Source organism: Emys orbicularis, chromosome 9, assembly GCF_028017835.1.
Source record: "Emys orbicularis isolate rEmyOrb1 chromosome 9, rEmyOrb1.hap1, whole genome shotgun sequence".
Lineage (NCBI taxonomy): Eukaryota > Metazoa > Chordata > Testudines > Emydidae > Emys > Emys orbicularis.
In genome coordinates, this window is record NC_088691.1 from 55,528,329 (window position 1) to 55,551,153 (window position 22,825).

The 22,825-nt window shown below is 47.3% G+C and overlaps 1 protein-coding gene across 1 annotated transcript; it reads left to right on the forward strand.

Moving 5' to 3' along the window:
* The first annotated feature begins 9 nt into the window (after window positions 1–9).
* Window positions 10–21,158, forward strand: LIPH (lipase H). The gene is made up of 9 exons (XM_065411398.1): window positions 10–402; window positions 1,931–2,039; window positions 2,941–3,042; window positions 5,033–5,122; window positions 8,187–8,354; window positions 9,339–9,434; window positions 17,927–18,038; window positions 19,735–19,908; window positions 21,071–21,158. The coding sequence occupies exons 1-9, from the start codon at window positions 10–12 to the stop codon at window positions 21,156–21,158; spliced, it is 1,332 nt and encodes a 443-aa protein (XP_065267470.1).
* The last annotated feature ends 1,667 nt before the right edge of the window (window positions 21,159–22,825 follow it).

Here is a 22,825-nt window from a genome sequence, read left to right on the forward strand (position 1 = left end):
TGACTAATAATGACCTCCCATCTCCTGTTTTCAGGTACAGAAGAAGGATGTCCTGCATTTACAGGTCTCAGTATAAGCAGTGCTTTGACTGGCACAGACTTGAAAGTGAAACTAATGCTGTACACAAGACAAAACCAGAACTGTGCTGAAACACTCAGATCAGCTGGTTCCAGGTATCTGAATGTGACCAAGAAAACTATCCTCATTGTGCATGGGTACAGACCCACAGGTTCTCCCCCCATCTGGATACAAAAAGCAGTACATCTCTTGCTCTCTGTGGAAGACATCAACATAATCATTGTAGATTGGAACCGCGGGGCTACGACTCTGCTCTATCACAGGGCTTCTAGCAACACTAAGAAAGTTGCTGAACTCTTGAAGACACTTATAGACCAAATGTTGGTAAGTTACATGTTTATAATAATTGTGACGGTGTTAATGGAGTAAAAGAAGTATTTACAGCAGAATCTTAGGGAAAGCAAATTGTTCTTTAAAGAGATGCATTAATTACTATAAACTCAAATATATGTAGTGCCAAAATCTTTACTTTGGCTTTGCATGTTAACATTTTACAGCTTCATTCAGTTTAAACTTGGAGTACCAATTTTTTTTAAAAGCCTCTAATCTGAGGCACATACATTTCAAGTGCCCCAGAAATCAGATTTGCAGGTGCACATTTGAACACACAAACTAGGCAGCTGGATGTCTAACAGGAAGCTGGCATGTACCAGTTGGAGTTTGGAGGCACCTCCACACTGTTCCCTAAACTCGAATTCCCAAAAGTTAGGTGCCTAAAGTTGGACAATTAAAAGTAAAGATTTGGTGGCAGCCACTTCAAAAATGTGTCCCTGAGACTATACTTGAGTTCAATTCACATCCAGGGATTAATTGTTCTAAATGTGAAGCTACCAACTTGAATGGCGAGGAAATATGAATGAGATGATTGTAAGGACCGTATAACACTGAATTACATGTGCTTTACATGCGAATTACATGTGGTCTCTCCATGTAAAGAGGAGTGCTGAATGTTCTGTGCAGATCGGGATGAGAAGGTGTTCCACTAAGCTACACTCCCCCTGCAAATAGAAGATAGCCTCATCTTGGTAACTATGACACCGGTGACTCATTCAAACTTATGCACACCCAACAGGCTCCCTGTCCTCTCATTACCCACATAATGATTATCACCTTCTGAACTCGGAGCAATCTTTTTCTGATGAAACATCAGGGTCCCAACAGATAAAGTGAAAAAAAGTGAATGAAAATATAATTTTACTTTGTTTAAGGTGTTAAATGTTATTTTACATTCTTATTTTGACCAAATATTATACGATTGTTTCAGTCTTATTGATTTCACTTGGCTAACTGGTGACTGGGAACACTGGTGTGATTGAAGAACATGTGTCAAAAGTGTACAGGGCAGGACATTTTTATGGAGGACCAGACTAACGTGAGCACCTGTGACATATTGCACAGATTAGTTAACAGCTGCAGGAGGCCATGGGCTGCAGCAACTTGCATTAGGATCTTTGAATTAGCAAATACATTTCTGAAACCACATGCTGGCAATTGGGGTTTATTATTAATTATTGGTATTGCCATAGCAGCCACACGCACTAGACACTATTCCGTGCATAATCGCTGTCCCAGGGAAACACAGTCATGGCCCGGAAATGTTTAGCTATCAGATTCACATCACCAAAGGGTGTTGAGCATGAAAGGGGGCTCGTTTCAGTGGAATTTGCATTGGGTATTATGTCTCAAAAGACACCTCCATTTGTGTTGGGACAAGAGAAGTACTGGCAGGTAAAATTACGATGGGCTATTTACGTTATCCTGGAACCAGCTGGATGGCCTTTTCCTCCTCTTGATCTTTCTTATGTGCTTAACATTTCTGTAACCTATCATCATGGACATTTTTAAATTGCAGGCCGATGGAGCATCGCTTGACTCTGTTTATATGATAGGAATTAGTCTTGGAGCGCATATCTCTGGGTTTGTGGGACAGATGTATAATGGCAAACTTGGGAGAATAACAGGTAAGCCCCTTTCTCAATCCCTGCTCCTGTTTTGGGCATATCACTTCAGCTCTCTGCCTCAGTTTACCCAAACACTGAATAATACTTTCTGTAGTGAGCTCCCAGGAGTGCTGTGTAGGTCAGTTAGTTAGTGAGTGCCAGTCCTGTGTTCTGAATGCATGGAGCACTACATCACTGTTAGGCCTTATGCAACAATGTCAGGTGCAAGAACCCTACACGGAGACGCAGAGTAATTTCTGCTAACTAGCCCTCATGGTGAGCCCTGTCCAGGGCCGGCTCCAGGCACCAGCTAAGGAAGCAGGTGCTTGGGGCAGCCAATACAAAGGGGCGGCACTCCGTCCACTATTGGGGCGGCATGTCCGGGTCTTTGGCGGTAATTCGGCGGCGGGTCCCTCAGTCCCTCTCTTCCTCTTTGAGTTGCCGCCGAAGTGTCACCGAAGAGGAAGAGAGGGAGTGAAGGGCCCGCTGCTGAACTGCCGCCAAAGAATGGAGCGGCGTGATAGAGCTGCCGCCAAAGTGCTGCCGATTGGCCTTCCCCCCCGCCACTTGGGACGGCAGAAAACCTGGAGCCGGCCCTGGCCCTGTCAGCCACATGCCAGGAACATAAGCTGCCTTGGGGCCTCTCTGAGGAAGAAGGAACTCCGAGTAGGGACAGCGAGGTCTTTAGGAGGAGCCCTAGGAACCTATGCTAAGGAAGAGGCTCAGACTGAGGCTAATATTTTGTACTTCACTAGGAGGGAAGGAAAACTCTGTAACAGTGTGCATGTTCTCAGATGCTAACCCAGTGTGTAAGTGTGCTGTATCCAGGGTGGGGTGGAGACCACCCATTCACAGGGATATAGAGAATCATTTAAATAGCACCACATTACAATCATGCCATAATAATCATTTTGCATTTCAGGTCTTGACCCAGCAGGCCCCTTATTTAATGGGAAACCCCCTGAGGAAAGGTTAGATCCTACAGATGCCCAGTTTGTTGATGTCATTCATTCTGATATTGATGGTAATATTTCATTTCTTCCTTCTCTGTGTTTCATTAGATGAAAACCCAGGAACTAACTTGGATTGCAGGAGTGAGAAGGCTACTGTGAGGCAATGCCTAGGCTCCTCTCTCATTGGCTGGAGCTCTGTGCCTGTACGGGGCAGTGATCTAACTCAGATCACAGGGTTACGCCCAGGCTGGGGGGGGTGTCCCATTCTGCATAGCTCAGAAAATGGGTCACTATTCACCCCAGAGCTATTTCTGCTGCGTTACTGGTTTAACAGGACGTATCTCAACAGCCAAACCCAGAGGACTGTGACTGGTGCCACATAGGCACAGCCCATAGCAAAGGGTGGCGCCTATTTGCACAGCCCCCGAGGGTACACTGGAAGTTGCCAGGTCTGCACAAGGGACATGTGTGCTTCTATAGACCTCCATGGGATACAGCTTGCTTTGCTGGCCAGGGGAGAGGCATTATGGCCCCTGGAGAGGGAGGGCAGAGCAGTCCGTGTGTTTCACTAAGTGCAAGGATTTCAGCTGTAAGCTAGCAAAGGGAGAGCACCCTCGTGTGCAGTAGCACCTCGGAGTCAGCTCTTCCAGGTTGGTCACAGGTCACTAAGGAAATGGAGCCAGGAATTAAAATAGCAAAAGACAATCACACCAACTTGAAAAGCCTAACCTTTTCATTCCCTTGGACATAGTGTTAATAACATAAAACTCCATGGCTGCTTGTAACCTGCCCTGTGGTCCTCAGCTGGGAGGCATTACACAGCTTTGCATTATGCTGCCTGCCTTTATTATTCTCCTTGGGCCAGGAATACTTTCACCAGGTGAATCTGTATCCTTGGCATCATCCTGGACTCTGAACCTTTCTTCCCACACTGTCTCCAATCAACCCATCACCATTTGGTAATTTCCCCCCTCAGTTCCTCCTCACCCATACATTTGACTTCTGTGACCTAGACCAGTGCTTCTCAAAGCCGGTCCGCCGCTTGTTCAGGGAAAGCCCCTGGCGGTCCGGGCCGGTTTGTTTACCTGCCGCGTCCACAGGTTCGGCCGATTGCGGCTCCCACTGGCCGCGGTTCGCCGTCCCAGGCCAATGGGGGCTGCGGGAAGTGGCACGGGCCGAGGGATGTGCTGGCCACCCTTCCCGCAGCCCCCATTGGCCTGGAGCGGCGAACCGCAGCAAGTGGGATCAGCGATCGGCCAAACCTGTGGACATGGCAGGTAAACAAACCGGCCTGGGCCGCCAGGGGCTTTCCCTGAACAAGCAGTGGACCGGCTTTGAGACGCACTGACCTAAACTACTGCATCACTCTCCTCCACGGCACTCAAGACCCACCTGCCAGATTCCAGCAGCATACGCTAATGGCTGTGTCTCACCTTTACAAAGCAGCATCACCCTGTTCTCGCACAGCTCCACTAACTCGTACTCATTTCAGGATCCTGTTCAGAATCCACCTCCTTGCATGAGATCAAGCCCTGGCCCATATCTGTGCATGGAGGGGACCATCCACTCATGGATCTTCTCCTCCTGCATGGAGGAGGGATGTCAGCAGTTTCTAGAAGGTGCTCTGTGAGTCCAAGATCTACCCTTGGATAAGGCATGGAGACAGACCAGGCTTACCACTGTCTGGACCATCAATTTGCCTTCTTGAAGGCCTGGCAGACTCCTTCCCTAAAAAGGCCACAAAACCACAGAGATTTAACTTCCCTTTTTCCCTCCCACAGTTTCTCTGCAGAAGGTGATGGGCCCAGATACGCATCATGCACATGTCACACACATTGTCTGATTGTGGGCATTTAATGTCATTATCTAGAATATGGCAACGGGTTCATTGTCTTTTAGTTCAATGATGCATAAATAGATTAAGGAAACTAAATCTCTTGCACAGCTGAGACTGCCAATGCTAAAGGAATCCATGTTGTTATTTGTTCCTAATTCTTCATCTGAAATTCCTTTTCCCAGCACTTTAAGATTCTTTCTAAAAATGATATTTTCTTTGATTAGGACTAGGCTACAGAGAAGCTTTAGGACACATAGACTTCTATGCCAATGGAGGAACCGACCAGCCTGGCTGTCCACAAACAATATTTTCTGGTAATGAAATACACTTTGCATTGGGAAAACTAGGACAAAATATTTTCAACAAATCACCTAAAGAATTGTGGGGGAAACACTCACTGACAGTAAAAAAAAAAAAAAAAAAAAAAAAAAAAACCAACCCAACTTTTTGAAAAACAACCCAAAAAGTCAGATCCCCAGCTGCTGTATATTGGGGGTTGCTACACTGAAGTCCAGGGAGCCACGCTGATTTGCACCAGAAGCGGATCTGACCCCTAACCTTTTGCTGTTTCATCCTGGATTTTCTGCTGTCTTCCAAGTGAGCAAATGGGATCAAATTTTGCTGTGGAGCAAATTCACCTAGTTCCACAAATTTGCATGCATAAATTCAGTGAGCAAGTTTACCACCAGAATGTATAGAAACATTTAGAAGATGTGAGATTTTTTTATTTAAAAAAAAAAAGCAAATTCACTCAAATCCAGTGTGAAAGCACAAGTGTTAGCAGCAATGAGTCCCCAGAACCAGTGCAGAGAACAGTGTAACTGTGTAATGGAGAAGACAACACTGAGGCAATGATGCATGTCTTGGCAATGAGAGACAGCATGGCACTCAGGAGACCTGTGTTCTGTTCCTTCCACTGAGCTAGTATGTAACCGTGAGCAAGTCACTTCCCCTTTGTGTGCCTCTGGTTCCCTTCCCGCCCTTTGTCTAGTCTCTTCTATTGTATAAGCTCTTCAGAGAGGTACTGGCTCTTGCTGTGTATTTGGTCAGGCACTAAAAAAATATAAACCTGTGTATTTTAAACAAAAATTTAAATTCTACAGAAAACACTGAAATTTGCAGCAAACCCCTACATTTGAGATCAATAGCAATGTTTTTGCAGTGTAAATTTCCACTTGCCCGGGTTAGGCATTGAGATCACGTCCACATAACCACATGTTTAAACTGAGACACAGCAATTTGACGCTTTAGCACCTGGAGTGAGGACATCTAGAATCACCCATTGAGAGGAAAAAATGCAGCATGTGTGCTGGGGGAAGATGCCAAGCCCTGAACTATTATACATTGGGCAACAACCTTACTAAGGAGCCATGGTCCATGGAAACATGCAGTGAGTTTTTCAAAGGACTTTTCATGGTGGGATGAAGTTTGTTTTGCTTCAGAGGTGCAGATCTCTTATGCTGCTTAGTGTAGCCATCACTGCCCTTTTCTGTAATGCTCTATGGCATTTTTCAAGGGTAGCACACACAGGAATTTAGCTTTGCCCTGGCTCTTCTCACACATCCTCAGTCCCTCTGCTGCTGTTTGTAGGTCTTTTACAGAACTTCCTTACAGTTCCTCTGAGGTCACTAGCATGCCGAATTGGAGAGGTGGGCATTTTGCGGCAGGTTTTAGTACATTGCTGTGTATTTCAGCACAGTCCATGGAACCAGTTGCTTCTATAAGATAGGGTTACCATACGTCCGGTTTTTCCCGGACATGTCCGGCTTTTCGGCAATCAAACCCCCGTCCGGGGGGAATTGCCAAAAAGCCGAACATGTCCGGGAAAAATACCGGCCGGGCACTTGCTCTCCCGCGGCTGCTCTGCTCCTCCTCTGACTCAGACTTCGGCTCTGTTTAAGAGCCAAGCTGCCCGAGCCAGCGCTACCGGCTTCGGGCAGCCCCCTTGCCTCCGGACCCCAGCCGCCGGCTGGGCACTTCTCCTCCCCGGCTCCAGCTGCTCTGCTCCTCCCCGGACTCAGACTTCGGCTCTGTTTAAGAGCCAAGCTGCCCGAGCCAGCGCTACCGGCTTCGGGCAGCCCCCTTGCCTCCGGACCCTGCGCCGCCGGAGCAGAGCAGCTGGAGCTGGGGAGAAGTGCCCGGCCGGCGGCTGGGGTCCGGAGGCAAGGGGGCTGCCCGAAGCCGGTAGTGCTCGGGCAGCTCGGCTCTTAAACAGAGCCGAAGTCTGAGTCCGGGGAGGAGAAGTGCCCGGCCGGGGGCACAGGGTCCGGGGGCATAGGGGCTGCCCGAAGCCCGAGCGCTACCGGCTTCATGGTTTGCCGGGCAGCCTCCAGACCCTGCGCCCCCGGCTGGGCACTTCCCCTCCCGGGCTCCAGCTGCGCTGGGGAAGCGCCGGCCGGGGGCGCAGGGTCTGGAGGCTGCCCGGCAAACCGTAAAGCCGGTAGCGCTCGGGCAGCCCTTTTCGCGTGGCTGGGAGGGAGGAGGGGGAGTTAGGGCGGGGACTTTGGGGAAGGGGCGGGGAAAGGATGGAGTTGGGGCGGGGCCGGGGGTGGGAAAGGGGCGGGGCCAGGGCCCATGGAGTGTCCTCTTTTTTTATTTTTTAAATATGGTAACCCTACTATAAGAGCTTTTACCAAGAATGGCAAGAGCTTATGCAAAAGGAATGCACCACCTAAGTGACAACCCCAGCTAAGAACCAGGTGGCTAATTCATGAGGTGGAGTAGAATCCATAGTTGTGCATACCAGCAGTGGCTCTGCAGTGCTAACCGTAGGCTAGTCTTCTTGTAGGCTGTAGACAGGTATGACTTGAAGGTACACATGGAGCAGACAGTGTATGGTGAGTATGAAGGTGCCATTTTACAGTTTTTTTAAACATACCCATACTCTGGGCCTGGTCTCATGAAAGTCCACTGCGGTTAGAGTACTTGAACTGCTTAGATTCTAAGCCCTTGTTCATTGGTAGGAACAGGTATGTCCCGGCTGACAGCCCAGAACCAGTGGGGGACAATCAGTGTCTCTGGCCTAGAACCAGTGGGGGACAATCAGTGTCTCTGGCCCAGAAGCAGTGGGGGACAATCAGTGAATCCAGCCCAGAAGCAGTGGGGGATAATGTGTGTCCAGCCCAGAAGCAGTATGGAGCACTCAGTGTATCCTTCCATCTGGTTTATAGTGCGAGTTGCACAAGCTGCGCTGGCTCAGAGTTTCTTGCTTTACAGGACATCAAGTTGCTGGACAGGATTTAACGTGACCCTGTGAACATCTCTTGTGTTACGATACTGTCACAGCAACAGGGTGCATTCTGTTTTGCTGTTGCACTAACATTTTGCATGCCGTACATGGATTTCTAATGAAATATCCCTTCTCTTTGTATCAACAAGGATCACAGTATTTTAAATGTGACCATCAGAGGTCTGTTTTCCTGTTCCTGTCATCCTTGAAAGAGAGGTGCAACATCACTGCATACCCCTGTGATACATACAGAGATTACAGGAACAGCAAATGTGCCAGCTGTGAGGCTTTCCAGCCCATGCCATGCCCTGTCCTGGGTAAGGATGATGCGGTGTCCAATGTGGATAAAAGAGTTATGTTTTGGAGATGGTTTTTAACAATCCAAGGGACTCATACTGCTGCCTGTCACACTGTACCCTATGTTACTCCATGTAACCTATAACAAACATTCTGGTACATGTTGCCAAAGGACTCATGGGACAGAGCTGTTTGCAAAATCCCTTAACACGTACAGCCTTTGCTTCCTTCTGGGGGTGGGTGGGTGAGATGACACCATTTCACACCTGGAAAGGTAGGTATAAATCTTAGCTTACGTTACAAGTGAAAATGGATTTGGTGGCTTCATTTAGTCTTTGTACATTCACATCACAGTTATTGCACAGATCAGCACTCACAGGCGACTGAACAGCCAAATCAAGAACTTGTAGATTTTTCTGGGGGACAGAGCAGAATTCACATGCCTTTGGGGAGCTTTATGGGGGATAAGCACATGCTCCTGCTAAGTACTTCCAAGAGGTATTCAGCATCTTAAACCCTTACTGACTTCAACAGGAGCTGCTGAATGCTCTGCACTTTTGAAAATCAGATCGCTTGTTTTACTTGTCCAAATATAGATTTAGGAGTGTAACTTTAGGCTCCCACATTTGGAAACCTTGGCTCTAGAAAATCTACTGAGCTCCCAGAAATAAACTTCCAAAGTAAGGGAGATTATTGTTCTACTGAGCAACACCTGTGTTGACAAAGAAACAAAAAAGGATGTCTCTTAAAATATGGGATGGACAGAAAACAGCCATATTTAGGCCTAATTCCTGTGAGCACTAACACATGGGCTTAGCTTACTCACATGAGTATACAGAGTATTAGGGATATTGTCTATGCTGTGTTTTATCAGTAACTAATTGCAATATTCACCTTGTGGCTGAAAAGCAATTTGGTATAAATCAAGCACTAACTTGATTTCTTTTCAATCATTTGGTCTTGTACAGTCACCTAATGCTGAATTTTCACACTGTGGTCTACAGGTTATTATGCTGATAAGTGGAAAAGCTATTTAACGCTAAAGAATCCTCCAGTGACTAAAGTGTTTTTTGATACATCGGACGAAGAACCATTCTGCCGTGAGTGATTAACATTCCTTCAACTTTGCATTGAGGACTCTCTCTGTCAGCAACAGCACTGACATCCAATTCAGAACGGTCAGTTAGCTGTCATTGTGTCTCACTGCATATTAGAAGCACGCCTTGTAGCTGATGGATAAAACACATTTCCATTTGCAATAATACCTCTCTGCTCCAAAATGGCAGATACACTTGGCACAGTGACAAAACAATCTTTCCCTATCAGCTAAGTAGAGACACACAGGAACAGACCAGTTTCCCTTTTAGAACTAGTAAATTTGGTGATATGTGAATAAAGCCTAGGAAAAAAACAGTAACTGTCTTGGGGTCCAATGTTGCTACCATTGAAGTCAATGGCCTACCTCCCAGTGAGTTTAACTGGGTGTGAGATTGAACTGTTGACCCTTAAAGGTGACCTGCAAAGAAAAAACAATAGGTATTTATCAGCTTTATGATGGATGATGAAGCAATGACAGGTGTTTGGGTTTTCTGTTTTTTTAACTTTATCTGCTTAGGTTTTTTTCCCCATGAGAAATTCAGGTTCTGTGTAGGCTGGAAGGCTTCATGGTGACTGGAGAGTAGGGAAATGGTGACATCACAAGAATCAAGGAAGTAGAAGTGGAGCAAACTGGAGAAAAGACGGGGTTTTTAATCAAACCGTTTCAAACTCTGTTTGCTTTAACACTTGTGTAACTCAGTTGTTGATTGCCACTGTGGCTAACAGGAGATTCAGCACTCCCAGCTTTTCAGAGTGCTAGAGTTCACAATAAACATCGGGGAGATCTCCAGCAAAGCCAGGGAGACCAGACTGGACATGCCTGGTATTTCTAAGGTAAATCCCTTTCAGGTCTTCTTAATCCATCATACACAAATACAAATGAGCACAAGCCCAACTTTCCAAAACTCCTTTGCAGGTCACCATTGAGGCTCTCTGTAAAACGCAGTTCTGCTCTGACAGTACAATGACATGGTGGTGCCCCATGTTTATTGGCAAGTCAAATTATGTAAGTGTGAAGCATGTGGGGAGAGGACAGAAGGAGCTTCCACCCAGAGCTGGCACAACCCAAACAAAGGCCAAGTGCAATTGGTGTTCCCTCCCCTACTCCTGCCCCAAACCATGGGAAGGGAGTGGGCTGCAGATGAGCAGGCTCCATCCCATAAGGATAGGCACTCTCCCTCACTCTGCCAAGGCGCTCACAGAGGCAGGGTGCATTCCCCTGGGGCAGTGCAGCTCTTAAAGGGTCAATATAACCCTCAGTGACTTCTGGAGCAAATATGCACAGTGTAAGATTACCAAGATGTTTTGTGCAGCTGCCAGTCCTGCCAGGGATTGGAGAGTCTTTCATTCTCCTGCCTCATCACCGGGAAAGGCTCTGCCAGCCAGACTCTGAGCTCAGCTAAATCTGCACCATTCTCATTGTCTTCAGAGTTGCTCTGGTGTGACTGGGGGCAGGAGGTGGTTCTGCAGCCTCTGCTTAGATAACAGATGTGATCTGTGAGCTGGAAGAGAATCATGCTCACTGTCCTAGAGCTAGGGGGGCTCTTAGTTTTAATGGGAGTAAAAAGTCGCAAAAATCTATTTTAGCCCCTAAAGTAAGCCAGTCGGACAGTAAACATGCACAAGGGCAAGTCTGCAGAGTGAAAAGGTGCCTTTTTATGGAGACACATTTCAGAGTAGAATCACACTTTAAACAGATAAAAAAAATCAAGTTTGTTTCCATAAAGAACAAGGAAAAAAACACCTGGCAACCTCAAAAACAAGAGAGAGAAAGTGTGGGGTACACAGGAAGGAATTGGGAAAAAAACACCATGTAGAGATACAAAGTGGACTGACCTGGGCAGGACGAAGCACACGCACAGGGATGGACAGAAGGGATAGCGGGAGGAGAGAGACTGGAGCAGGCAGGAGCAAGGATAAATTAGTTGAGAAGAAGCTGTCACAAAGGAGAGAGGCTTCACTGGGTAGGATTGATAGGACTGAGGAAAGGGTGTTCTGGGAAACAGAGTAAGAGTGAGTGGCTGAGAAGAAATCAAGGAGCAGAGAGAAAAGGACTGAGCAGAAGGGTGAAAAACCTGGAAATGGTTGGAAAGAAAAGGAAGGGAATAATCTAAGCAGGAAGGTGAAAGATCTGTCATCATCCTCATGGCAAATCCCAAAAGGATGTAGCCTCCTTGCAGACTGAGCATCAACTGGATCACTCTCACTAGGTCCTTAAGGCATTCTGACAACAATAGACAAAGACTGAACATCCAGCCGATCTTATTGCGCCACTGAAAATTTTGGTGACCACATGATCCCAGCCATGTAACAGCATTCATTGGTAAACATGCTTCATAATTCATTGGTCTTCCATCCTAATAATATGTCCATACCAAGAAAGCCATAAACCAAAACAGCGCTGATAGAGGCATTTGCTGGGTTCAGCTATGACTATCCTCACTGCTGATCTATTCCTGCCATTTAATATGGGGCAGCTGATGAAGATGACAATAAATGAAAATGTTACCACCATTTGTCAGCCTTCCTCAGTGCCTATGTTTCACTGCCGTACAATAGAGTTGGTATAATGATGGTTCTATAGATCTGCAGCTTCCTAGCAAGATTGATGTCCCAATGTCTTCACTGAGGCTGTTGAATGGCCCAAAACATGGCTCTCTGGCACAGTTTGTGATGCTTCCCAAGTATCTGACAGTGACCACCTGCTTGAAGTCCCGTCCAAACAGGTTAATATTGAGCTGGCTGTAATCTGGAGCTGAACGCTGCTTGATGGTAGTGGTCAGGGAGTTGGTTTAATCCAGATTAATAGCCAGACCAATGCTTGTTGCTTCTTGCCCAACCAGATCAGCCATCAGCTTCAGCGATTCACCACACTGAGCCAGCAATGTCATTGGCATATTCGAGATCTTGAAGCAGAATGGTGTTCAGCACAACACCAAAAGGCACATCCTCAAGTTTATCCATCAATCAGTACCAATACTGAACAACAATGGTGACAGGATGCAGCTTTGTTGAACTCCCATGGAGAAAGGAAACCATACTATGTATCTGCCATGGACTTGAACGCAGCTTTCCATTCCATTATAGAACTCTTCTTTCAATGACACTATCTTCCCAGGGACGCTGAGTCATGTCATCAGGTCCCAGAAGCTTACCTGATGCACTGAATCAAGGGCCTGACAGAAGTCTATAAAAACTGCTGCACACAGCTTATTAAATTCAGCCATTTTCTCCAAAAGCTGCCTCAAGGTAAAGAGCTGGTTGACAGTGGAATGACCAGGTCTAGAGCAACACTGAGTATCCTGGCCTTTGCCACGAAATGCATTATTGATTCAAGACATTAACATGGAATTGAAGACTCCCCCTGGAGGACAGCATAATACCTCTGTAGTTGCTACATTCTGCCTTATTGCCCTTTTTGAGCAGAGGCAGAATAACCACCTTCTTCAAATCATCAGGGATGATATTAGCGTGCCAGAGGATCTGGAGGAGTCTATGCAGTATGGTACAACAATACTCTGACCTGTCTTCAACAACTATGGGGTGATGTTACAAACCTCTGGTGCCTTCCCAGACTACAGCTTTTGGACAGTAGAATGTCAACCTGTGGGACTTGTTGCCAGGGTTTGCTATGAAGGCCAAAACTGTAACGGGATTCAAAAAAGAATGAGATAAGTTCATTGAGGACAGGTCCATCAATTCCTGTTAGCCAAGATGGTCAGGGATGCAATCCCATGCTCTGGTGTCCCTAAGCCTCTAATTGCCATAAGATGGGAGTGGATGACAGGGGATGGATCACTTGATGATTGCCTGTTCTGGTCATTCCCTCTGACACATTTGGCATTGGCCACTCTCGGAAGACATGATACTGGGCTAGATAGACCATTGGTCTGACCCAGTATGGCCGTTCTTATGACTGTGATCCAGATCTCATCTTGATTGAAGAAAGGTGCTTAACTGGATCTTCCTGCCCCTCTTCAAATGGAAGAGGGACTGCAGGCAGCAGACAACTGAGGAACATATTAAAATTATCTCCCCATCGATGCAACAGATCTTGCATAGTGGCTAATGCTGCCATCTTGATTCTTTACTGGACAAGCCGGTGCCATCTTCCCCCACAAACACTGCAAAGGTGAATAGAGGGTGTGGAGATTGTGCCTGATGGCAGCCTGTTCTACATTGGCTGGCTGAGTTGATCACCAGGATTCCTTATTGTTCTTACACAGTGACTTGATGATGTTCCAAAGCTGAACCCATTCAGCTTTTGCTTTTGCTCTTGACAAACATCTTTAAAGACTCAAATTGTAGTCTCGCTTTTTTCTTAGCTGCGACTGAAGTGAGCAGGGCCGGTGCAACCTATTAGGCGACCTAGGCGGTCGCCTAGGGCACTAGCCAGTAGCATAGCTAGTGGGGTTCAGGGGAAGCGGCCGCTTGCCCTGACCACATTCCTCAAAAGTGGCGCCTGCGGAACGGGGCCGCGGGCTGGCTCCCGGCGCTCCGGCGGAACGGGGCCGCGGGCTGGCTCCTGGCGCTGCGGCCGGCCGGCGGAACGGGGCCACGGGCTGGCTCCCGGCGCTCCGGCCGGCCGGCGGAATGGGGCCGCGGGCTGGCCTGCTGGCTCCCGCCTCCCCGTGCTCCGGCCGGCTGGCAGAACAGGGCCGTGGGCTGGCTCCCGGCGCTCCGGCCGGCTGGTGGAACGGGGCCGTGGGCTGGCTCCTGGCACTCCGGTCGGCCGGCGGAACGGGGCCGCGGGCTGGCCTGCTGGCTCCCGCCTCCTGGCGCTCCGGGCGGCCGGCGGAACGGGGCCGCGGACTCCCAGCGCTCCGGCCGGGACTCCGGCCCTGAGAGCATGGCCGGGGGTCTCAGTGCCCCGGACAGCGCTCCGGATGGGGAAGCGGGGCGGCCCTGCGCCGCTCCATCTTTCGGCGGCATTTCGGCGCATGCGCAGGGCCACCGAAATGCCACCGAAGGACTGGTGCCTCTTTTCTCTGCCGCTCCTCCTCGGCTGCAACCCTGGCTACACCACTGGCGCTAGCATTTGGGGGGCGGCATTTTCTTCGGCGGCGACCACAGCGGCCAGATCTTCGGCCGCCCCAGTCGTCGTTGGCATTTAGGCGGAGGGAGCTGGGGCACGGGGGCGTGGGGAGGGCCGCCTGCAGCAAGTAAGGGTGGGGGGGCGGCACGCAGGGGAACTCCCCGCCCCAGCTCACCTCTGCTCCGCCTCCTCCCCTGAGCACGCGCCCCGCTCTCCTTCTCTCCCTCCCAGGCTTGCGGTGCCAAACAGCTGATTGGCGCTGCAAGCCTGGGAGGCGGGAGAAGTGGAGCAGCGATGGTGTGCTTGGGCCGTGGGCTGGCTCCCGGCGCTCCGGCCGGCTGGTGGAACGGGGCCGTGGGCTGGCTCCTGGCGCTCCGGTCGGCCGGCGGAACGGGGCCGCGGGCTGGCCTGCTGGCTCCCGCCTCCTGGCGCTCCGGGCGGCCGGCGGAACGGGGCCGCGGACTCCCAGCGCTCCGGCCGGGACTCCGGCCCTGAGAGCATGGCCGGGGGTCTCAGTGCCCCGGACAGCGCTCCGGATGGGGAAGCGGGGCGGCCCTGCGCCGCTCCATCTTTCGGCGGCATTTCGGCGCATGCGCAGGGCCACCGAAATGCCACCGAAGGACTGGTGCCTCTTTTCTCTGCCGCTCCTCCTCGGCTGCAACCCTGGCTACACCACTGGCGCTAGCATTTGGGGGGCGGCATTTTCTTCGGCGGCGACCACAGCGGCCAGATCTTCGGCCGCCCCAGTCGTCGTTGGCATTTAGGCGGAGGGAGCTGGGGCACGGGGGCGTGGGGAGGGCCGCCTGCAGCAAGTAAGGGTGGGGGGGCGGCACGCAGGGGAACTCCCCGCCCCAGCTCACCTCTGCTCCGCCTCCTCCCCTGAGCACGCGCCCCGCTCTCCTTCTCTCCCTCCCAGGCTTGCGGTGCCAAACAGCTGATTGGCGCTGCAAGCCTGGGAGGCGGGAGAAGTGGAGCAGCGATGGTGTGCTTGGGGAGGAGGCGGAGCAGAGGTGAGCTGGGGTGGGGAGCTGCTGCATGGCTCCCCGGGCGGGGGGGGGGGGAGCTGCCATGGGGGAGGCACCTCAGGGCGGGTGGGGGTGGGGAGCTGCTGCAAGGGGGGGGCACCTCAGGGCAGGGGGGGTGTGGGGAGCTGCCGCGGGGGGGGCTCAGGGCGGGGGGGAAGCTGCCACGGGGGGGCGCCTCAGGGCGGGGCGGGGAGCTGCCGCAGGGCTCGGGGAGGGGGGAAGGCGCAAGGTGGAAGTTTTGCCTAGGGTGCGAAACATCCTTGCACCGACCCTGGAAGTTAGCATGTCCTCACTGATCCTTGGATGACATCTGAAGGGATGAGCCCCAGCACTGAGCTGGCAGCAGTCTGCACTGACGACTTGAAACAATACCATTCCTGATCAGGTGACAGGAAGTGAGACTTAAATCTCTAATGCTTCAATGGCCTTATGCAGTTCAGAATGGATGATAGAACATAAGAACAGCCATACTGGATCAGATCAAAGGTCCATCTAGCCCAGGATCCTGTCTTCCGACAGTGGCCAATGCCAAATGTGTCAGAGGGAATGAACAGAACAGGTAATCATCAAGTGATCCATCCCCTGTCCCCCATTCCCAGCTTCTGGCAAACAGAGGCTAGGGACACCATCCCAGCCTATCCTGGTTAATAGCCACTAATGGACCCATCCTCCATGAATTTATCTAGTTCTTTTTTGATAGATTGGTTGTAATAAGAGGTTTTGATTGAATTGACTAATTTTGGCCCATTAACTGGCTGATGTCAAAGTCGGAGGTGCACTTTTGCCAGCTAAAGCTGATGACCCAGTGTCAAGTTCGATGCCTCTGCAAACTCCTACATCCATGACTGCCAATGGTTGTTAACGAAGTCACAATCAATAAGAGTCCTAGAGAAACCATTTGGGCTGTACCATGTCTGCTTGTAAATCTTCTGGTGATGGAAAAGTGAGTCAGCAATCATGTCACTGACAGCTGCAAATTCCAGCCATTGCTGCTCATTCCTGTTATTATTTATTATTTGGATTACTATAGCACTTAGGATCCCCAATCATGGACAAGGACATAATTGTGCTTGGTGCTGTACAAATACTGAATACCCAACTTCCCAAGTGAATTTGCCCAGGAGTCATTATCCTCTTCTACCAGGACATTAAAGGTGCCCAGAATCATCTCTTCTTGGGGTTTCATTTAGGACTATCTGCAGTTGCTTGTAAAAAATATCTGCAGCCACATCATTGGTGTTGGTGGAACCATACACTATGTTGATGGGAAGATGCCCACAGTGGGTATGGAATCACATGCTGAGAAATCGCTCAATTAATCTCCCACCAATCCTGCAATGCCTGTCAGGCATTAGGTAAAAGTACAACAGCCACACTTTGCTGGCGCAACCCATCAAGTTCTCAGCTTTCTTTTCACAGCTTCCTGGCCCGGGCACTTCACATAAAGCACAGATCTCAATTCAGGCTTTTTAACTGCGGGACGAGGAGGAGGATGTTAGCTGTTTCAAACAATGTTCAGATGTTCCATGCTCCAGTTTTACATTTGCCATCAACACACAGAATGCCAAGATGGCCCTTTTGCAAGGTCATTGGTCATTTTTGTCTCCACAGCAGAGAAACTCTTGGCCATTTTGGCTTCAAGGACAATTGACCAGGTTGTCACAGGTGATTGAATTCAGTATACATACTCGTGCGCTATGAATGTACCCACCCCAGAAGGTGGTGAAAGATCCTGAAGTGAATCAAAAAGAAAAGGGAGAGAAAAAGATATGAGAGCAGACAACAGAACGGTGGAAGATTTCATAAATTCCAATCCTGGAAGGGACCATTGTGATCATTTAGTCTGACCTCCTGTATAGCACAAGCCATAGATAGAACTGCCTCAGAATGTTCCTAGAGCAAAGTGTAGAGCAGTTAGAGACAGCATGCTTGGCTGGGCAGTGCAACAGCAGAGGAGGTGGGCTAAAAGGAAGGAAGTAGCTAGCTGAGAGAGTCCAAGTAGATAAGGTGGGCAGTTCAAGAGCAGTAAAGGAAGTGCCGAAGAACTGAGGAAATCTACATCATGCAGAGTGGAAAGAATCCCATATGAAAAGAACCATGTGGAAGGGTCAAGTGAGAGCCTCCTAGGAGAGAGTAAAGGGAGTAGAGTGGCAACGGAAAGGAAAAGGTACACTGCAAGGAAATGCCCAGTGAGAAATGGAGAAGAGTGAGCATGTCAAGGGGCAAAGAAAGGAAGCAAATGAGAAGGGGCTAGGAGATGACAAGCAGGAGGGAGACTGAAAATTGAGAGTGAAAAGAAGCAACACAAGCAAGACACAAAGGTCAGATAAATGAGAGGAAAATGTGCTCCATCTGCAGCTCAGCTTCCAGCCCAAAGCACTTTGTCAGGAAAGGAAGAAGTTGAATCTAACTGTGCTCTCTCTCTGCCTTGCAGTTTATTATTACTTGGTGGATATTATTACCTGGAACAAAAATATTAGAAGAGGCTCCCTCATAATTAAACTAACAGATCAAGCTGGGAACACAGCAGAATCCAAAATCAATCAGTAAGTCCTACTGGGTTCAAGATTCAAAACTCTCGGCTAATAAGTTAGGCCAATCAAGCCCTGGTGCTGGCAAGAGGCAAGCACACAGGAGTTGGGGATTGCTTGCACCTCAAGGGATAAATCCTGTGTAAGCAGGTTTAAATTAATCTAACTATGTGACTCCAGTGGAACTGCACCAGTTTACACCAGTTGAGCATCTGGCCTTGAGAGTATAATCTCCAGAAAAACTGCATTATTCTCAAGGGTGAAATGGTGACTTATGTGATTATGCAAATTTGTGAGACTAATCTAATCTTACTACAGCCAGACATTTCCTGCATGACTAGTTTTTCAGTGACTCTTCAATGACTTGTCATGGCAGTTCTAGCTGCATAGTCCTTCAGCTCTGAGTCATATGCTGCTTATGCTGGATTTACTTGCATATCTAAAACTCTCTAGTGTTTCATGGTATGTACTCCATGCATTTCTAAGCATTTAATAACCCGCCACTCAGCATGCATGAAGGAACAAAGACAGATATTCAGGTGAAATTGTAAATACCTTTCACATAAACACAGGGTTTCATCTTGCTGACCTTCTCATAGCTCCTAAATATGCTAATAAAGCACATCAAATTGAATGCTAGACTCTGGAAATATTGCACATTTCCAATTACATCTCCATGTTTACATTTGTAATGGAATTAGCCACCATAATCCACTAGTGGTGGAATAACAAAGCAGCATCTACATTTTAAAAAAACTTTTGATTAGGGCAAAGTTAGTTAAAATACTGCATTGTACATTACTTACTCAGGAGCCGTATCTTTAAATATCCATCCATATATACAGAGACCTTCATGAAGAACAGTCACGTCCATGTTTATTACTGTGGCACTGAAAGGTCTAAGCAGATTCCTGTGATGTCTCAGTATAAAATGGATCATGTTGCCCAAAGTCATTGGGTCACATCCATCCCTTATGAAGCTCTGTTGACTTTAATGCTATGCCATGATACGCTGTATTACTCTCCATTGGCTTGTGTCAACTCTGCACTATACTATGGAGGTATGTGTTGCAATTGCCTAGAAACAGCTACAAGAAACCAAATTAAGGTACTTTAACATGCCGAGCTTAGAATGTTCTGATTTGCAGATCTAAGTCAGAAATATAACATACTTTTAACATAGAATTTTGTATTTAGCATGTTATACAGTATACATGGCTGCCTAAATGAACATATAAGTCCATATGGAAGGCAGTGTTTGAACCATGATTGATTTAATCTATGACTTTGAGTTCAGGTGGAAGGCAGAGTCAGAGCTCAGATTCTATTTTGGGGTCAGATTCAAAAACATCAAAATCTTGTGAGCTGTTCTAACTAGATTTCAGTCTATGGTGTCAGAAATCAAGTGATTTCCCGATATCCATCCTCTTGAATGATAAAAATCACATCCTTCTCATGAGATTTTTGCCCACCTCTGAATGAGACCAGGAAAGTAGGTGCCTTGGGGGTTTGGTGGGGACCGGGTACCAAAATCATAAGAACAGGTTTGGATCTGGGAATCTGAATTCATAGCCCACTCTCAGAAAAATCAGCAGGAATTCAAGAGCCTGGCACTTCTCCATAACCACCATTGTGAATATTACACGGAATCTAGTCAAAATGTGATTTGCTTTTTAGTGAGTATATTCTAAATTGTCTGCTTTCTGTTTAGTGAAGTTGCAACTTTTCAACAATACAACCAAGCTAGTTTGATAGCTGGATTTGACCAGGATTTTGAAAAAATTGCAAGAATTTCCTTGGCATTTTCCACAGGGTCTGTAATAGGCCCAAAGCACAAACTCAGGATTCTTCAAATGAGGTTAAGGTCAATTACAAATCCAGAAAGGTAAGTGGATGATTACTAACAATCTCCATACTTGCAAATTAGATGGTTTTAAATGTTTCATGTGGATTACTGGCCTGATTGAGGCCAGAAGAATTACATTTAGACCACATAGTCTCATTACCGTACATATATTTTGGGATCAAATTCTGCCCTCAAATCCATGCATACAATTCCCATTGTAGTCACTGAGAACTTTGAATCTATGCTTGAAGACAGAATTTGGTTTATTGCCTCTAAAATGTGTAATTTGGGATCTCAATGTGCAATTTTTACTCAGGCAAAATTCACATTGATTAAAAGATTTAAATAAGGGCCTTGGAAAGCAGTACAGGCCCTTTATGCAGTTACAAGGATGTTGCCTAAGGCTCAATACTATACTGAAAATAAATTTGATGCAAGTAAATACAAACGTTCAGCATATAGAGGCTGAGCAGTTTTCTTGTCTTTGGGACAGTCTGTGTGAAATTTCTTAAGCAACAGGCCATGGATCATCTACTTGTGTTAAAAACAAGGTTTATTAACAATAGAGAGAAAATGGTAGTAAAATAAAAGGAATGAACTGCATATTTAGATTTCTCAGAAATTCTGCTAGATCAGGCACTTTGGGCTTAGCTACAGAATAAAAAAAAGGAAGATTTATTCTGTTTCTAGTAAGCCAGGTCTCTTCTCTCCAACCCTCTCTTGCCAGAGACAGCCTGCAACACCTCTTCATTTCTGTTTCTCAGATCTCCTCACTCTCTGCTTTTCAAGTCCCAGGTCCATATCCAGTCCTTTGATATATCTGATTTTCATGAGCCTCTCACCCCAGCTGTCACCTAGGAGATAGCCACTTTCTCTTTAGAGAAGACTTTCCCAGAGGATGAAGTCAATGCAGATGGGGGTCAGTCTGCTGTATCACTTTCTTTTATCATTAAGGGAGGCAAGAGACTTTTCCAGTGCAGAATGTCTCAAAAAATCTGGTTTAAATATTCCTGTGATCTACAGCATAGGAGGAAGCTACCCCACCTCACCTACCAGCCTCTCTTTTCCTCCTAAGCATACTACAGACAACTCATTCTATACAAATCCCTAAAGTGCTATAAGAGGACATGTGAATGAAGAAAAGAGGGTAGCTTGTTTTTATATCAATGGCTTCTTTTGTTTATTTATTCTCTTTATGCAGACCACAGCTGTGTAGATATGACCTTGTACTGCTGGAAAACACTGAAATAATCTTCAAACCTATTCCATGTCAAAACATGCAAACTTGAGCCAAGGAAGACTCAGCTGTACGCCAAGTTATACTGACAACAGCACACATATTATGGGGGAAATGGCAGGGGGGGAAAAAGGACTCATTTTCAAGTGTCTTCACATCTTGTCTTCTATGGATGTCAAACTACAGTGCAATTCCTTATGCTCCCCAGGTATCCTGCTGCCCATGTAGAGACTCTCAAATGCATTTATGGTGGTGTAGTATTAAAAAAAAAAATGTTTTAGACTCAGAGTGTCTTCCATCCAAGGAACTCAGAGTGCTTCCCAAACATAAGCTATTGAGGAACAGCAAGGATAAACTAACCATCTTCATTTTGACTAGGAAACGATTGGTTATAATACAATGATTTAAAATTATTAATTTTTTAAAAAGATGGAGGTGTCATTTTCAGACAGTATTTTTGGCTTATTAACTTCTTACAATAGGTATGGTTATTTCATGATGAAACTACCATTCTGAGTAGCAATCAGAATAGGACTTTTCTTTCCACTGAAAGAAATGATTTGCTACATGTGCATACGCATACCTAATAAAAGTTAAAGCTAAATAACTGGCATTATATGTAGTAATAGTCACTTTCATTCTGATAGTAACAACTTAGAAGTGAAACATTCCTTTTTACATAAAGCAAGTTTTCAAGTTTGTGATTTTGGTAGTTAGGACTTTATAAAGAAAAAGTTTCTTTAAAACAGTGATATCAGGCAAGGAACCTTAGAATCACAAGTTGAAACACCCTCATGCAGAAGGACAACTTTACCATAAACACGTATGGTGAATAATGTTTAGAAAGAGGCCAGAACCAAATTCTGTGGCTCATAACTTCATCAAATCTCTGACCACAAAGACTGTGTCAAATTTCAAACCCTAGCTCAAAACCTGAGAGACTCTTCAAAAAAAACAGATGGGACATTTTATATTAGCAAATCTACCTGTTTTTCATGTTCATAGAATATCAAGGTTAGAAGGGACCTCAGGAGGTCATCTAGTTCAACCCCCTGCTCAAAGCAGGACCAATCCCCAGACAGATTTTTGCCCCAGATCCCTAAGTGGCCCCCTCAAGGATTGAACTCACAACCCTGGGTTTAGCAGGCCAATGCTCAAACCACTGAGCTATTGTTCTCAGAAATTTTTAATACATTGAATTTTTACTAAAGCTTTGCATAAAAATTCAGCCTGAGGCCAAAACACAGCTGTAGTGAGGTATGCTCTTAGAGCTCTGGTGCCTCCTACTGGCCCATCTGGAGATTAGCTTGCCACATGATCTGACACCCCTTCCTGCAACTGCTCAGCCCGTCATCCTATTCACTTACTCTATAGCCTCCCCCTTGCTCCCAGAGTTGCAGCACTTTCCTCTTAAAGGCTTAACTCTCTGGCTAAGTCGCATTGAAATTCCCCCTCTTCCACGGTATTATCAAAGTCCCCTTCCAAACTGTCCCTGGCAGTCTCCAGATAGGTTGCCCCTAGCATGCCCTTCCTGCAGTGACTTGTGGGGGAACTCAGGCCCACCCTCTACACTGGTTTCCAGTCAAGGGACCCTCAATCCAGCAGCTCAGGTCTTTACTCTCCCAACCCTTACTGCTCCTTCCTCAGCCTCACTGGGTATGTCTACATAGGAAAGAAAACCCACAGCTGCGCCAGCCGACTCAAGCTTGCGGGGCTCAG

Coding starts and splice junctions, on each gene's coding strand:
- LIPH (XM_065411398.1), top strand. CDS start 10: ATGACCTCCCATCTCCTGTTTTCAGGTACAGAAGAAGGATGTCCTGCA. Junction 5,123..8,186: donor TCCACAAACAATATTTTCTG/GTAATGAAATAC, acceptor TGTATCAACAAG/GATCACAGTATTTTAAATGT. Junction 18,039..19,734: donor GCAGAATCCAAAATCAATCA/GTAAGTCCTACT, acceptor CTTTCTGTTTAG/TGAAGTTGCAACTTTTCAAC.